This window comes from Martes martes (assembly GCF_963455335.1).
Source record: "Martes martes genome assembly, chromosome: 1".
Lineage (NCBI taxonomy): Eukaryota > Metazoa > Chordata > Mammalia > Carnivora > Mustelidae > Martes > Martes martes.
In genome coordinates this window covers 151,177,300-151,195,848 of record NC_137888.1, presented here as the reverse complement: position 1 = coordinate 151,195,848, position 18,549 = coordinate 151,177,300, and the positions used below count along the sequence as shown (strand labels likewise).

At 35.2% G+C, this 18,549-nt stretch overlaps 1 protein-coding gene across 3 annotated transcripts in view; it reads left to right on the top strand.

Annotated features, from left to right (window-relative positions):
* GOLGA4 (golgin A4) overlaps nt 1–18,549 on the top strand; it is a 127,643-nt gene that overhangs the window by 14,661 nt on the left and 94,433 nt on the right. For 2 of the 3 annotated variants that reach the window (XM_080807338.1, XM_080807337.1), the window contains exons 2-3: nt 1,735–1,824; nt 16,212–16,277. In XM_080807338.1, the coding sequence (XP_080663464.1) occupies nt 1,735–1,824; nt 16,212–16,277 (156 nt within the window). Of the gene's footprint in view, nt 1–1,734; nt 1,825–12,004; nt 12,104–16,211; nt 16,278–18,549 lie in introns of all 3 variants that reach the window. The other variant, XM_080807336.1, reaches the window with a different exon arrangement.

Below are 18,549 nucleotides of genomic sequence, written 5' to 3'. Positions count from 1 at the left end.
GTGGGTGTATTCATTGGTAGAGCTCAGGTCACCTGCCCTAGATGAGAGGGATAGTGAGTTAGTCAGTTTTCTGAGTTATAACTTACGGAGTTACAAGATCTGTTTAGGAAAAAAAAGGTCATTAAATTTTTGTCATTATTTTGTTGATATTTTCCTCCCTCCCTCCAATTAAACTGTTCCTTTTGATTTCTGGTTTTGACAGAAAAATCTCTTTTCCACTCAGTGATTGTAGAAATAAACTCTCATATCTTCTTTTGTATTTCAATTTTTAAAAATCACGAGTTAAATAGGTAATGGGGATTAAGGAGTGCACTTGTGATGAGCACTGGGTGATATACCTGAAACTAATACTACACTGTATGTTCACTAACTCGAATTTATTTATTTATTTATTTTTTCACTAACTGGAATTTAAATAAACATTTAAAAAATTAAATCTTTAATACAGCTTGAATATGAAGTGAGCATCTGGTTGGTGTCTCTACCCCCATATGGATGGCCATTTGTCCCAATACTGCTTATGAAACATCTATTTTAATTTGAAATGTTGTACTTATTGTAAAGTAAATATGTTTATATGTGTATGTATGTATGTATGTGAATGTGTGTACACTCTTCCTGATGACCTCTCTGTTCCAGCCTAGCCACAACAGTATGTGCTCACATTCGTTCACTCATTTACTTAGCAAGTATTTATTAAATGCCTTTTATTGATGTAGAGCTTTGCAGACTACAAAAGGGTAAGATATCAAGCCTTATTTCTATGTGTAGATGAGTTCAGATCTATTTTATTATGGGTGAGGGAGAGTCTTAAAGTTTTGGCTTTATACTTTTAGGACTCTTTTTTAGTTCACATTAGAGTAGACTTCAACCTTCTGGTTTACATTTTGGGCCCTTTTTCCTGAGGACTTTTGTACTGAAAATTATAGGAGTCAGGCTCTCCTTTACAGAACTAAATGGATTGGCATCTTAGGATCCAGCTGTGGTGTGCCAAGTAGACTTAAAAGCAAGGCCCTTAACTAGAGAGGTATTTACTTGTGCATTACATAGTATTGAATATTAGAGCGAAAGACACTTTATTTTTAAATTTTTTAAAAGATTTTATTTATTCATTAGAGAGAGAGAGAGAGAGAGCACAAGCCCTAGATGAGAGGGATAGGGAAGAGGGGAGAGGCAGAGGGAAAGGGAGAAGCAGACTCCCTGCTGAGCTGGGAGCCCTGCATGGGGCTAGATCCCAGGACCTGGAGATCATGACCTTAGCCGAAGGCAGACACTTAACCATCTGAGCCACCCAGGCACGCCTGGAAGGCACTTTAAAGGTTGAACTGACAACCTTATTTTTTTCATGATCTTTGAATTTTGGAATAATTTTGATTTATAAGCAAGTTGCCAAAATCGTACAAAGAGTTTTCATATACTCCTCAGCTGGTTTCACTTTCCCCTAATGTTATCATCTTGTGTTAATATCACAACCTTATTTTATATATGAGGACACATAGCCCTCAGAAAGTTAGTTTAGCTAAGGTCACAGTTCTGGTTAGTGGTAGAGTCAGACCAAGGACCCATAGGCAGCCTAGGTCTTCTAGTTGATTGTTTTAGGTATTGTTTGCTTTTTCATGTGTTTGTTTTTTTCCTTTCTTTCATGGGGTTCTTTGGGCATGAATTGAGAGAAAGACTACACAATACATAGTCCCATTTAGTCTATCTAATTTGTGCAATAATTTATTAATCTAGGCTCCCTCCAATTCTTCAACACCAACAAGAACCAGGAGCAGGACATCTTCATTTACAGAGCAACTTGATGAAGGTACACCCAATAGAGAGGTATGTTTGGAATTTCTTCTTTAATAAACCTCTTACAAGAAGCTTATTAATCTAAAATGCAGGCTACTGTTGATAACAAAATGGAAAATTATTTTGACAGGTCAATTTTTAATTGCTAGGTGTTTTTATTAATAACATAATTATTGTTTTTTATAAATAGCAGTTTTGCTTTTATGTTTTCTTTGAGAATCTTAATTTGAAAGGACAGTATGCTCTATCATTAATATTTGAGGTTTATAATAGTTTGATAATAATTTGTTTAACAAGCATCATATAGGAAAAAGTTCTGTATTTTCAAGCTGTTGATTGGAATCTGAACTTAACTGATTTTTTGTGACTTGCAGCTAGGCCCATAGCTCAGATTAGATTTTTTTCCATCTTCTTTTTCTTGCTGTGAACTGTGATACAGGTACAGAAGAGAGTAAAACAAAAATGTACAAATCACAGAATTGTTATGAAGGAACCCTCCCATAACTGCTACTGAGGTTCCAGAAGGGACACTGCCAACATTATAGCGCTGCCTTCTTCCCCCCAAAAAGATTACTATCATCCTGACCTTTTGGTATTTCTTTCCTTTTTTTATAGTACCATTTAAGTATGCTTTCTGTTGTAAACATTAACCATTTTCATTATTTACAGTTTGGGGTTATAAATTAGGCTGCTATGAACATCATTATACGTTTCTTTTGGTCCACATGTACCTGCATTTCTTTTAGTTTGTACCTAGCAGTGGAACACTGGGTCAAAAGGTATATAGAATTTTAGCACTTAGAAGATAAGGCCCATTGTTTTTCAGAATAGTTGTAGAACTTTACCTTGCCCCCAGGAGTTTCTGAAAGTTGTTGGTACTCTACATTCTTGCTAGTCTTTTTAATTTCAGCCATTCTCATGGGTGTGTCGTGTTCTCTTATTGTAGCTTTAAGTCACATTTCTCTGATGACTAATGAGATTGAGCACTTTTCATCTGTGTATTGGCCATTTGATATATTTTTTTGTGAAGTGCTTCTTTATGTGTTTTGCTCATTTTTCTCTTGGTTTGTCTTTTATTGATTTGTGGCTCTTTTTTATATATTGTGGATGGTTTTTTTTTAATGAGGCATAATTGGCATATAACATTAATTTCATGTGTACAGTATAGTGATTTGATATTTGAAAACACTGAAATGATCACAAGTCTAGTTACCATTCATCACCATACATAGTTACACATTTTTTTTCTTGTAATGAGAAGTTTTTTTTCAGGATCTTGATGTTTCTTCTTCTTCTTCTTCTTCTTCTTTTTTGTTTCAAGTTTTTATTTAAATTCCAGTTAACATATATGGAAGGAGTTTTTTATTGGATATATGCCTAGCAGATATCTTCTTCTGCCCTGTGGCTTGCCCTTTTATTCTCTTAATCGTGTCCTTAGATGAACTGAAATTCTTAGTTTTAATGTATTATAATTTATTAATATTTTATTTTCTGGCTAGTGTTTTTATTTCTTATTAAAAAATTCTTTTCTTACCCTGAGAGTATTTTCCTGTTTTACTTTTCAAAAATAATTTTTTTTAAATTGAGGTATGGTGTGCAACATAGTGATTTGACAAGTCTGTAAGTTATATTGTGCTCACCGAAAGTGTGGCTGCCATCTCTCACCATACAATGCTGTTACAATATCTTTGACTGTATTCTGTATGCTGTACTTTTTATTCCTGTGACCTAATCATTCCATAATGGGAAGCCTATACCTCTTGCTCTCTTTCATGCTCATTTTGCCCATTCTCCCATATCCTGTTTCACTTTTCACATTTCAGTCTACATTCCATTTGGAACTGATTTATTTCAGCACGGTGTGAGGTAGGAATCATGTCTGTGTCTCCTCCCTACCCACCACCCCATCTGTATGGCTATCCAGTTGTCCCATTTTTCTCACATTGATCTACTGTGCTGCCTTTTTTCAGAAGTTAGTGTTTGTATTTGCATAGGCTCTCTATTCTCTTCCCTGGTTTGCTTTGTCTGTCTTTGATCTGATATCACATTGTCTTAATATCAGTTGTTTTATATTAAATCTTGTCATCCCTAGAGCTGGTCTTTCCTGTCTTGGTCAGTTTGGGCTGCTTTAACAAAATTCCATAGACTAGTGACTTAAACAACAGACATTTGTTTCTCATAGTTCTGGAGGCTGGGCAGTCCAAGGTCAAGATGCCAGCAGATTGACTGTCTGGTGAGTGCTCTCTTACTGATTTGCAGGTAGCTATCTTCTCATTATGTCCTAGCATGGCCCTTCTTGGTACCTACATACTCCTTAGGGTGGGAGTAGGGGGAAGACAATTCTCCTGTCTCTTTCTCTTTTTTAAGGGTACTAATCCTATCATGAAAGCCCCATTCTCTTGACCTTCTCTAGTTAATTACCTCCCAAAGTTTGCCTCCAAATAACATCACGTTGAGGGCTAGGTCTTCAATATGTGAATTTTGGGGGACACATTCAGTCCATAGCACTTTCACCTTGTTCTTCTTGAATGTCTTGGTTATTCTGATTTCTTTCCATATAAATTCCATATAAATTTTAGAATTAGATTTTCAAGTCTCACAAAAACAAACTTACAACAAAATGAAACATAGACAATGACAACAACAAAACAAACCTGTGGAGATTTTGAGAGGGATTGTATTGATTCTGTAGATTAGTTTGGAGAGAGTCTCAGTATTATAAATTAAATTTTATAATCTTTTCAGTATTATAACCAGTACTGTACTGAGCATTGTACATAAACATCTATAATGATGTTCTTCTGGAAGATAGAATCCTAGGAATGGGATTGCTGGGTTATAGGATGGATTTCAAATTTAAAAATTTGAGAGGTTTTTCCATGTTGTTTTGATGAAGGTTACTTTATTTTTTAATTTTTTCTAAGGTTACATTAAAAAGATTTTAAACTTTTTTTTTTTTTAAGATTTTATTTATTTATTTGACAGAGAGATAGCCTAAAGAGGAAATACAAGCAGGGGGAGTGGGAGAAGTGGCATGGGGCTTAATCCCAGGACCCTGGGATCATGGCCTGAGCTGAAGGCAGATGCTTAACTGACTGAGCCACCCAGGCACCCCATTTTAAACCTTTTTATAGTAGATGTTGATAGCAAAAAAATATTTCACAGTATAGTTTTTGCATTCAAAGTTAATGGCATAATATACTGTGTTCTTGGTGTATAGATTTAAATGATCTGACAAAGTTGTTTAAAATATGAAGTATATGCATACTTTCTGTGGGATATCATTTTCTTGTGGATCCCTTGCAGTATTACATCTCTTTAACTTTTTAAATTTAATGCTGTTGAACTTAGTTTATACATGTAACTATTTTGAATGAAAGCTGCAGTACTGAGTAGAACCATTTTGGCAAATAGTGTTGATAGCATCATTACTATACTTAGTATATTGGTTGATTTTATAGTATATTGGTTTATACACAATACAGTTGAAACCTTGAAAGTAACTTATTGATTCCTTTATATATATCTTTAAAACTTTTTTATTCACGTAAGCAATCTCTACACCCAGCGTGGGGCTTGAACTCATGATCCTGAGTCACATGTTCTTCCAACTGAGCCAGCCAGGAATCCCTACTGTGCTTTTTAAAAAATATTTATTTCAAAAAAAAAAATTATTTCATCGGGGATGCTTTAAAACATTTTAAATGACTATGTCTTTACAACATAATCCTTTTTGAAAGGGATGATTTGAATATTCTTTAACAATAGGCTTATATAAGCTGAAGGTTATTTTTTTATTTCTTCCCAGATTCCCAAATTTCAGTCCTAAAGATCCTGTGCTTCCTAGATTTAACTTAAGAAGTGTTTCTGAGTGAAAGAGCAGCATCATCCCTTCATCTCCTTGCTTTTGAAGTGTTTTCTGACAACTCTAAAAGCTATTTTTGACCAATGTAATGGTCAATTCTGTTTATTTTTACAAAATTTAAGGACTTTCTAATTTTATAATTAAGTTATTGATTAAATGGGCATTATATAATTACCTTCTTAGTCATCTTCCCACTCCCTTGGTTTTTTATTTTGTTAAATCTCTGATACAGAAGATCCCAACTTTCTGTTTTATATGTTATAATGTTTCTTTTTAGCAAAATGTGGAAGTTTAACTGAAAATATAAATATTTGTCCATCTCTCCAGTAGATACAGTAGTCTTTATTATCAAGAATGCTTCAGAAGTAGATGGTTTCATTTACACAATTTTCTGGATAATTAAAGGTTTTGTATACCTCCTAATATGTCTATTTTCCTGTGTTGGTAAATATTATATGTAAATCTAAACAAGTCTGTCTTTGATTGTAGGCTTCCTTACAAGGGTATAAAAAATCATCTCTATGATTCGGACATTGAAGGCAAAGGAGAATAGACTGATTTGCACTGACCCTAAAGTCTACAGAGCTCTGGCATTCTCTCATCCTGTGCAAATGGCATGTTGATCATCCTCTTTCTTCCGGTGATCTTGGGCATAGCCTTGTTATCTTCAGCATAGAGCTCCTTTCCCTTTTTGTTGCTTGAGATGAATCTTTTTTGCCCCTCTAGAGCTGGATGCTTTAGAGTGGTAGAGAGTGTAGGATCATTGAAAGGCTGGCTAGGGCAGATGAAGCTACCGTAGCCTCCTGCCCTCTGTTCTACTGTGATGATGTTTTTTAAATTGAGATTAAATTCTTGTAACCTAACGTTTACAATTTCAAAGTGGTCTTTAATATATTCACAGTGTTGTACATTCATCACATCTCTCTAGTGCTGTGACATTTTCATTATCCCCCGAAAAAGCCCCCATACTCATTAAGCAGTTACTCCCCATGCTCCCTCTCCTCCAGCCCCAGATGACCACTGATATACTTACTACCTCTATGAATTCACTTATTCTGGATATTTTGTATAAATGGAAACATAATTTGTGACCTTTTGTGTTTGGCTCTTTTAGCATAATGTTTAGAAGGTTTATCTATGTTGTAGCATGTTTCATACTTCATTCCTTCTTGTGGCTGAATCTAATGATTTTTCTAAGAGCATGAAGATATGTTTATGTAATTTGTTTGGTGTAAGACCTGGTATAGACTACTGAGGAGAGGATGGTTTTTGGAGTCGTCTGGATCAGTCTGGCTGAAGGACTTTTGAAAGTTAACTTTTCAGCAACTCGGGTTTTCTCTTTGTAAATGGAAATAATAATACATGTTTTGTGGGGGTTTACCAGCATGTAAATCTCCTAGCATGGTGGTTTGCACATAGTAGGTGCTCATTAAGTTGTTCCTGGGGGGGGGCAACCATGGAAAATGGGAAGGCCTGCCCAGCTTGCTTTGCTGAGGTCCCTGGACCTGAAGGGAGGGAAATAGATGGACCATTATGTGGACTAAGATCCTAGGGATGTTATCTGTCTATCTCTTTACCTGCTGAACTTTTGAAAGAAGGATTGATATCTTCACTTACCCTGCCCTCTAATTTGCTGTCTTTTGGACACACTTCCTCATAGTTTAGGCATGTCCATTCTTATCCATATCCTAGGGACTCGTCTACACAACATTTTTGTATTGTTTTAAAATTAAATTCCAGAAATCAGTTTACTTTCTTAGAATCCTTTCTTTGTTCTGCTAAAAAAATGATGCAAAGAAATAAATAGTTGTGGTTAATTGATGGATTCTTTCTGTTTAGTAGAGTGTGTTCATAAATACCTTATGCTTTTTTGCTTCTTTGTTTCCCTATGTGCAGAGAGACAGCCTGGAACAGTGGAGGGATCACAGAACATCATCCCTTACTTGCTCTGTGACTTTGGATGTAACTGCTTTTAACTTCATAGAGCCTCAGCTTTCTCATCTTTAGAATTGTGTTATAATGAATATTTCCTCTCATAGGGTTCTTGTGAGTAGCAAGTGAATTCAGAAGTATGGAAATACTCATAATTTTTGTATCACATAAAAAAGATTATTATTATACAGAAATGGAAAGGCTTTTTCTGTACCTATCAGCTCTTGGATAGCACACACACTAAGTTTTTAATTGTGACATTGCAAGGGAAGAAATAGTGAAGCGTCAGGCTGCTTTGGATTGGAATGCTTTCCCAAACTTTGAGAAAGACGTCACTTTTTCCTCTTCCTCCACCTTCTTCTTCCTCTACCTCCCCCTCTTTTTCTTCTTTCTTTTTATACCCAAGGTGGGGCTTAAATTTATAACCCTGAGATCAGGAGTTGCACACTCCACTGACTGAGCCAGCCAGGTGCCCCTATTTTTTATTCTTCTTGATCTGACACATCTTTCAGAAATAAAATACTGCTTCTTTAGTTGTCTTTGTCATTCCAAGTTAGTTTGTACTATTCTATGACACTCTCAGCTTTTGATACATCTTAAGCACATTTTATAAATTTATTCTATATAAGGGCTACAGGCATTGTTCTTTAGGAAATAACTGAGAAGTGTCTTGAAAGTAATGGGTAAGAAATATTTCTTCTTAAGTTTGGAATTAATTTTGCCCCTAAATAGATTGACTTTCAAAGCTGGTATGCTTTTACTTTATTAGACATTAGATTGGAAGCCACCTGTCCCTACCAGCTCTGTTGGTTAATGAAAGTCTTTTACCCCTGTCAAATTGCCTTGGTATCTATTCGGTTCTCATAGTTTTTTCTTTTGGTCTAATGATAGGATATGAGTTATATTAATAGGCTTCCTAATATTAAGCCTAATATTAAGCTTAATTATTATATTAATAGGCTTCCTAATATTAAGCCTAATATTAAGCTTCCTAATATTGGCTTAATTGTTCATTCCTTAAATCAACTCAGCTGATCAGGTTGTATTATTATTATCCTGCTGTACTCACTTTGATAGTTACGTTTTATATATTTCTCCCAACTCTATTTGTGAGGAGAGTGGTTTGTACTTTTCTTTTTGTGTTGTCTTTATCAGTTTTTATTAGTTGGGAAGCTTTCTATCTTCTCCCCCTCCTCCCTTTTTTCCCTCTTCTCCTCCATTTATTTAGGTCTTCTTTAATTAAAAAAAAAAAGTATGCTTTTCAGAATATAAGGTCTGTACTACTTTTGTTAAATTTATTTCCAAGTATTTTATTCTTCTGGATGTTACTGTAAACAGGATTGTTGTCTTAATTTCATTTTTGGTTTCTTATTGTCACTCTGTAGAAGTAAAGTTGCTTTTTGTCAGTTGATCTTGTATCCTGCAGAACTCATTTATTACTCTTGTATCCTTGCTGAACTCATTTATTAGGTTCTAATAGTTATTTAGTAGAGTATTTAGTATTTTCTATGTATAAGATGTTGTCATCTGTAAACAGAGGTAGTTTTATATCTTCTTTAATCTGGTTGCTTTTTATAACATTTTCTTCCTCGTTTCCCTGGCTAGGACCTTCATATTTAGTGCTGCAAGCCAGGAGCTGAACAGGTGCCTCCAGCACTGGATGAAAAAGGTTGAGAAAAGCTTTCACTAACTGCTGCCTAGAGCTCTCTGTGGCCCATTATGAGACGCTCCTGTCCCTAGGGGGAGGCCTCATGACCAAGAACTGAAGCAAACTCACTTTGGCTTATTGTGACTGAGTCTGTGATAACCTCTATATTGCCATAGGACAGGAAACTCAAACTGGAGCCTAGGGAATCAGATTGACTGGACAAAGAAAGATGAGTACAGAAGGAAGGAGAAAGATAATACCTTCTTCAAAGTGAACCTGTAAATGAAAATTCTAAAACAAATGCTAGGAAGACAGTCAGTAAAAACAAGAATTGGAATATAAATTTATCCTAGATGAAATTCAAATTAATAGAGTAGTCTAGAAAAAACTTTAAAAACAAATATCTTTGATAAGATACATTAATTATTAATTCTCTGAAAAAGAAGATAAAATTATGGGGGAAAAACAGACCAAAACAAAAGTAGATTTAGTAGATATGAAAAAGAACCAATTAGAAATCCTTGAAGTAAAAAAAAATTGATATAAAAACATAGAATAAAACTCAGACAAGTCCCAATTCATGGGAAAATTAGGGTATTTAAAAAGAATACTGAGTAAATCCACTGAAAACTCATAGAGATAGAGAAGTATATAGAGAGAATAAGAGACATGCAGGATAGATCAAAAGCCTTCAACAGATATCTAATGGGAGTTTTATGTATCTTCATGAATGTTTAGACATAGAGCTTCAGTCAGTGTTAGTTCAACTGATGGCTTCACCTAAGGACCACAGAAGAGGTGAATTAAGTTCTTAATAGATTTGGATTAGAATTTCAACAGAGTTTGAGAGGTACGGAGTTGAGACAGAATTTGATTGAGAATATTTGGGAACTGATGTGTGTAAGATTTTCATAGGCATAAGAAGCAAATAACAAGGACAGTGAGTGGGAAGAAAGGCTCTTTTTAGGTTTTGAGGTAGCTGTCAATGGAAACTAATTTTGATACACTTGGCTTTTACTTGGGCTAGGGGCAGGAGTGTAAATTGTTGTTTGGGCCCATCTTCCTTTGAAATGTTTGGTCAATATGTTTTTCTATACTGGGTATCAGCTTTTGTGTTTTTTTCAAATATACTCTTTACTGTGAAATTTTAAATTATTTTGTTGTGGGACAGAGTGACTTCATTTCAAATGTTAATTTTGGAAGCCTAAGAAGAGTGAATGTGTATAGCCCTTCATTTAAAATCACATTCATTTCATGATGAAAATGAATGAGAGTCAAGTATCATATGGTTTCACTTATTTGTGGAGCATAACAAATAATATAGAGGACAAGGGTAGATGGAGAGGAGAAGGGAGTTGAGGGAAGTTGGAAGGGGAGGTGAACCATAAGAGACTATGGACTCTGAAAAACAACCTGAGGGCTTTGAAGGGGCGGGGGGGTGGGAGGGTGGGGGAACCAGGTGGTGGGTATTGGGGAGGGCACAGATTGCATGGAGCACTGGGTGTGGTGAAAAAACAATGAATACTGTTACGCTGAAAATAAATAAACAATTTAATTAAAAAAAATTAAACTAAAATCACATTCATTTCAAGGATGACTTTTCTGAGTTTGCCAGGAGAGTTCAGATTTTCAGCAAGAGTAGAAACTTGGATAAGATAAGTGCCCAGAGCCAAACAGGCATCTAGTACATTTTAGTACACCACTAATACTCAACTTTTAGGACCAGATGAAGAGTTAGTGGAGTCTCTGTAGTCATATCCATAACTCAACCATACTAAGATGAAAAGTGAAGGTTCTTAAGCTTGTGCAACATTTATTTTCTGATCTGTTCTTTCTTATATATAATATATAACATAATATACATTAACTGCTATGTTAATATTTGCAGAAGATTAGTTTTTTTTTTAGTTTTTGTTTTGAAATAATCATAGATCCACAGGTTTAAAAATTTTTTTTTAGGGGGGACCTGGGTACCTTTTGCCCATTTTCTCCCAAAGTTTTCTTGTATAACTATTGTATGCTATCAAAACGGGGGAATTGACATTGGTAAACTCTGTGACATCACAGAGCTTATGCAGATTTCAGCTGTTTTACATTGGAAAGTTCATTTTAATTATAATTTCTTCTAAATCTAATAATGATTATTAATATTTTGGTGTATATAGTTTCTAAAGACTGAAGGACAGAAGAGAATACATTTAAAATAATTAGTATAATAGAATTTATCCTTAGAACTTGTTATATGAATTTCAGTTTCAAAAGTTTCCTTTGTACATATTGGAGAAAACTATTTTTGTTTCTAAGTTCAAAATAAATGATTATTTAAAATTTTATGTGTTTTGTCCTCACCATAAATTTCACTGCTTTCTTTTTGAATGTATAAAAATGGTCAGTATTTGTTACATTAAGGGTTAAGGGTTTGTGTTCTTTACCATGTATGGTTTTTACTGGTTAGACTCTTAAACCAAATTGGCAGACATGCGGTGTGTTTCTGTGGCTGTTGCATATATCGTTTGTATGCCAGTAAGCAAGTTGGTTAAAGTTGGGCTTTGAGTTTCTCAACGGCTCAACTCCTCTCCATTCCTAACCTTTCCAGCAACTTATTTCTGTGGGTGGAGAGATGGTAGCAGTTGTGGTGGTGCAAGGTCATTATACTGTTGTGTATGCCTTGTGGAGAGAACACTTTGCAACATGCCCTTACTGTGATCTGTTTTTGATTATTTGTTTTATTTTTATACCTCTGCTTATTACACTGAATGAGACAGCTACTAGCCGGGATGATAGCAGAGCCTGCTTTTCTCTCTGAGTATACTATCTTTGCTTTGGATTCCTCCAAACAGCCTAAAACACAGACTGACAGTGTGGTGAGTCCTTCCACCGCTTTCTGCATTCCCTTTGTGGGGAAGCAAAGTAATTTGGTAATTCTAGAAGCAAATCTCATGCTGCTTGTCACTGACTGTCTCTCAAAGCATCTTCAGTGCCCTGTTGCTAACCCTGCTCTAAAAAATCAGAGTGAATTGCTGAATTCTGATGGCTGGTATGTTTTCTGGTAGCTTTTTAACAACAACAAAGTAACACTGTTTTCATTAATGTAGTGAAGACTACCTTCAACTTAGTGTAAACTCCAAGTTTTCTCTCAAGGGAATGTTTGCACATTAACGAAACATGGTATGTATTGCTAGAAATCTCTGTCTTACTATTGGTAGGAGGCCAAAATATTTTAAGATGTGACTCACATTTTAAGAAAAAAATTGTATATAAATCCATAATTGAACAACATTGAGCAGGTAGGTGGATTCTACTGTAACAAATAATTACATCTTATTTTGGCAGAGTACTGGTTTTCTATATATTAAACATCTGAAAGGAAGTAATTATCTCATTATTTTTCAGTTGACTGAATTCATACAATTTTAAATCTTGTATATAATTTCACTTTGAGAAAGTGGACTGTTTTCATATGTGTCTTATTAAGTTCTTAATTTAGGAAAACTTAGATATGTTTGATTGCCCAGTAAGGATAGCTTTTTTTTGTTGCATTGGACACTGACTGAATTGGGATTCAGATTTTTTTAAATGATGAGAATTGGTTTAATTTACTAAGTAGCTTGTGATAAAATTAGAACATTTCTGTAGTTAATCCATGCAGCCAGGAAAACCTTGGTCTGCATAGAGTCAGTAGCAATCCTGAATTACATTCTGAACTTTTTTTTTTTTTTAAAGATTTTATTTATTTGAGAGAGAGAGAGATAGAATAAGTGGGAGAATAAGTGGGGTGGGAGCAGAGGGAGAGGGAGAAGCAGACTCCTTGCTGAGCAGGGAGCCCAACATGGGGCTTGATCCCAGAACCCTGGGATCATGACTTTAGCCAAAGGCAGACACTTAACCATCTGAGCCACTCAGGCACCCTGAACTTGGTTTTAGAGAAGAAAGCAGCTGAAGGTTTTAATGATGTCCTAGCTTGGATCTTAGGGCAAAGGATTTCTCCTTCGTTCTGGCTATAAGTGATACCTCACTATTTTCAAAACTGGTTGGAGAAGGAGACAGGAGTCCCAGTTAAAGATAACTTACCAGTTTCTTTAAAAACACAAGATGATATTACTTTATACTTCATGTAATAATAACAGAGACTAAAAAAAAAAAAAAAAAAAAGAGCTTCTCTGAGGCCCAGTTCCATATACATAAAAGTAATTTAAGGACCTCTTCTGTTGTGAGGAATGCTAATGATTTTAAAATAGAGGCTTTTGAACTATTTAAAAATAATTTAAGTAGATTAAAAGTCTTCATTAGTCTTATTTGAATTTTGTTCAGATAAAGACTTAACTTCTTTCCATGTAACAAAGGGAAACCATAGCATAACCTATAACGGAATACAAATTTAGTGAGGGTCTACTTATGAGTTTATTAGCTGTTGACTTTTAGCTAATTCAGTTTTTTGCAAAATGACCCCAAGTTCTAAAAATTGCTTAATGCTCAGCAGTCAATAAATACTTGTCAAAAGATTGAACAAAACATAATTGTAGATAAATCTGGCCGGCAATCTGTGTGTGCTTTTAAATTAAATGCATGTTAGATTAGAAGAATTTTTCTCTTGTCTTAGAATTGCCTCCAGGAGAAAGTATTGGTGACAGTTGAGTATTGACATGTGTTGAGCTTCTCTCTGGGAGAAGGACTTCAGAAGTCTTTTCATACTGAAGGAAGTAACTGCACAGGATTTGACAAGCATATACTGAACTTCTACCACCAGTCAGGCAGAAGTTAAGTCCTGGGGACCAAGATGAAAATAGAGGATTCCTGCCCTTCAAGAGTTTATAGTTTAGTATGGAGACATATGCTTGAAATACAAAGGAATTAAACCTTCACAGAAGAAAATATAGGCATAGGGAATGTGTTAGGCCTCAGGCAAGCTGTATGAAGCTTCATTAAAGAAGTTGCATTTGAAAGTTAAAAGGTAAATGAGAATTTGCTGGGCAGAAATGAAGAAGGCATTTCAGGTAGTTTCAAAATCTTTAATTTTGCTTGTACAGTTTTGTAATTTAAATTTACAAGGTCACGTAACCAATGCTTTTTCTAACTGTTCTGCATTTATTTAAATATATGGGTTAATACGTATATTGAAATACGTATGCAGGGAGGGAGAGTTTTTAAATGTTAGGTTGTGTTTTTCTGATAGGGTGATAGGTCAGATAATTATAGAATAGTTTTTTGTATGGACCACAGTCATGTGTCAAGTAACTTAGAATATGGACTCTGTAATCACTCTTCCTCCTAACTTAAAATATTTTAGGGAACGATTTCATTTCCTTTCTCCATAATTTAACTGTTTTTTAATTTTCAACATATGGACCGAAAGACTTATTGAATTCTATAAAGTATGTTTTTTATTTTATAGTGTATAGTGTAGTTTATTTTTAGAGCCAGAAAGCATTAATTATCATGCTACACAAATATAGCCATATATACAACTTGAAATCCTTTGAAATGGCAGAGAACAGGAAGATAAAAGTTATGTTCCCCTAACTTTTCTCCTCTATGTAACTTAAAGGAAAATGTCTTAGACTGATAAAATTTGATGACTCTCTTTTTGTTTGTTTGCGGAGAGAGAGAGAGAGAGAGTGAGAGCCCGTGCAAGCACACAAGCAGGGGGTAAGGGGAGCAAAGGGAGAGGGAGAAAGAGAATCTTAAGCAGACTCCACACCCAAAACTCTTTTTATATTAGAGGGAGAAGGTATTTCAGTTGTTATTAGAGAAAAATCCAAACTGAAAGTGGAAATCGTAGTAATAGTGGTATAAGAACTCTCTCTCATCCCCCAGTATCCTCAGTTAGTAAGTCATGGCCATCTTATTGCAGTATTGTACTGCTGCGCTCCTCTAGCCACCCACTCACACATACACACCTCCCTTCCTCTGTCTCCATCTCTGTTGGGATTATTAGCAGATTTCAGAAACCTTATTCCATCTAAATGTTTTGGTATTTATTTCTAAAAGATAATGACTAAAAATATATAATACAATATGTTCATCACACCTGAAAATTAATAATTTCTTGTATCTAATACCTAATGAGAGTTCAAAAATTTGAGAACACTTGCAAAGCCAAGTGCCTTTTCCACTTATATTTAAGAATAAGTAAGGTCAGTTATTTGACCCTTCCGTGGTCCACTATGGAAATGTATGGGAAATGTCTAATTTAACTACCAACTTACTGAAACATTGTGGCTAGTATTTGCTCTAATGCTTTGTTTAAAACTTAGAAGTTATTTTATCATGAGCTACTTGTATAGCTCTAATTTTGGTTAGTGTATTATGAATGCAGTATAGAATTTTGAATCTCAAGGAATTCATTCATTACCATGAAATCAATGCCAGTAAGGGGTGATCAGTAGGATGTCACTTAACTTAGAACATTCATCATACTAACAGAACAAAACAAAAAGCTTTCATATGTGGAAGATTTTTTAATTATAAATTTTTCTGAAAATTGCCATAATAATTTCATTTAGATTGCTGGTTTCAGATGAATGAAGCATTTCCATTTCTCGTTATAAAGATGTTTTTCAGGGCTTAGCCCAAATAACTTTGAGTATTATTTGATCACAGGGAATACTTGACATTACTTCTTTTTCTGGGTAGTTGTCTCCTTGAATGAGGTTTGCTGATTGATTCCCTGATGTTAGTTTGTCATGGGAGAAAAAACTGGGGACATCATAATGGGGAGAGATATGTGATTAGTTTAAAATAAACTTTGCTACATACTAATTTTTGCTATTTAGTTACATATGTTATAGCAAAATAAATTTTCTAAATACTCACCATACTAGTTTTGCCTTGCATGAAAACATTCTAATAAATGAACTAATTTTGTTTGATAAATGTGTCTAATAGGTCTTGGTTCTTGGTCTTTGTTCTTCACAGTTTTAAAAGCTTAGCTTTTTGTTCCTTTTCTTTATGATGTTTCTTTGTTTTTCTTAGAATGCATCTATCCAAGCTATGAAATCTCCCGACAGTGTTAATGGAAGCGAACCAACAACTCCTCAGGTCTGTTACTGATGTTATTTTAGAAAATAGCAAGTCATTTCAGAGTGTTGGTCAATCTGTATTATTAGCACCTGGCTTTATATTGAAATAGTGATGTCTATACATTTCATACACTGTGTATGGTAAATCCAGGTTGGTTGATGCTTTCTTAGAAACAGTTTTAAATGAAAGTAGTTCATTGTATATATACCAGTTCTGTCACATGCCATTGTTACTCATTTAAAAAAATTAATGGCAGTGAAGAGAAAACTTTTTGAAAAAAGGAATCTGATTTTATAGTTGTAAAAGATTATGGACAGTTTATGTCTAAAGACATTGAGTTACGTAATTTAGAAGGTGGGGGGATATGGAGAAAATGGGATTTCTCTTAAAGTTTTCTCTTAAAGTTTGCATAGTATTTTTACTACTAGAAAACTTGTGTTATCTTTGATTTAAAAAAGTTATTTGGGGAATACAGCTCAGGTGAATTTCTTTTGACTCTTTCCTAAAAAGAAGGAAACAAAATTCATTAAAAATGTCATAAGGGCAGCAGTGTCTGAGAGAATATTTGTTTGCTTTGGCTTGGGTGATGATATTATCATTAACCTGGCTGTTCTCAGCAGTCTCTAATGTAGGGCAAAACATTTTTAATCTGTGAACCTAGAGCATGTATGTAGACAATTTATGAACTAAATGATGTACGAACTTAATTACATAGATAACCATTCTAAACTCTTGTCTAACAAATGTATGGATTAAAGCTTCCCAAATGCCATGAACAGATTCTGTGAACTGAGAACCTCATTCCCTCGTGGGGGCTGGTCAAGTTCCAGGCATAGTCCAAGTCCCTGAGCTTGTTGACCCTGGCTTTGCCCAGACTCCCTAGTTAATTCAAAGTCCTCTGTAGATACATCGTTTTCTATAAGTGCCAGGAAGTAGGGGTAAAATATTTGGATGCACCACTCTAAATGGTACTGGACAGATCCAGTGATCTTTAATGAATAGTATTAATATTATTTAGAATGCCTATTTTCCATTTTAGAAGGGGGTTGGGGGATGGGTGAGCCTGGTAATGGGTATTAAGGAGGGCACGGATTGCATGGAGCACTGGGTGTTATATGCAAACAATGAATCATGGAACACTACATCAAAAGCTAATGATGTACAGTATGGTGTCTAACATAACATAATAAAAAATATAGAAAGCTTATATTACTCTCTTATAGTCCAAAAAGACTAATACTCTTATGAATGCAAAAACTAGAATGAATGACAACCAGCTTTATGACACATTCAGGAGAAATTTAAGTTTTCATTAAGGTGAAGAATGAGCATGCATAATGTTCAGGAAGTAAGCCCACTGAAGACTTTGAACTTTCTTAAAAAAACACAACTAGGGGTGCCTGGGTGGCTCAGTGGGTTAAGCCTCTGCCTTCAGCTCAGGTCATGATCTCACGGTCCTGGAGTCGAGCCCCATGTTGGGCTCTCTGTTCAGTGGGGAGCCTGCTTCCTCCTCTCTCTCTGCCTGCCTCTCTGCCTACTTGTGATCTCTCTTTCCATCAAATAAATAAATAAAATCTTTTAAAAAAAACACAACTATTTTTCTAAAAAATGATAAAGTAGTATTTATTGAGTGTTAACTATGTGTCTGGCATTGTTAAACATTTTACATATATGATCTCTTTTGATTCTTATAACAAGGGAGATGCCTTTACTCACAGTCTATTTTTTGAACATTTTTGTAAAAGATTTTATATATTTATTTGAGAGAGAGACAGAGAAAGAGAGCGTGTGCAAGCAGTAGGAGCCGCAGAAGGAGAGGGAGAAGCAGGCTCTCCACTGAGCAGGGTCTGATGCGGGGCTCGATCCCAGTACCCTGTGATCATGACCTAAGCCAAAGGCAGATGCTTAATGCACTAAGCCACCCAGGAGCCCCTCAGAGTCCATTTTTAAACACATTAATGACAAGTTGGTTGTTGGCTGTTATTAGCAAATTGGGAATAATGTATATATATTTTTTTAATTTTATTTATTTATTTGACAGAGATCATAAGTAGGCAGAGAGACAGGCAGAGAGAGAGGAGGAAGCAGGCTCCCCGCTGAGCAGAGAGCCCACATGATCCCAGGACCCTGAGATCATGACCTGAGCCGAAGGCAGAGGCATAACTCACTGAGCCACCCAGGCGCCCCAGAAATAACGTATTTTCTTAAAGGGGATGGAATGCTTACTATGATTGGGCATCTTGACAGCAGCAGGAAATAAGAGTTGACACCAAGGTAGAAGAGAAGAGAG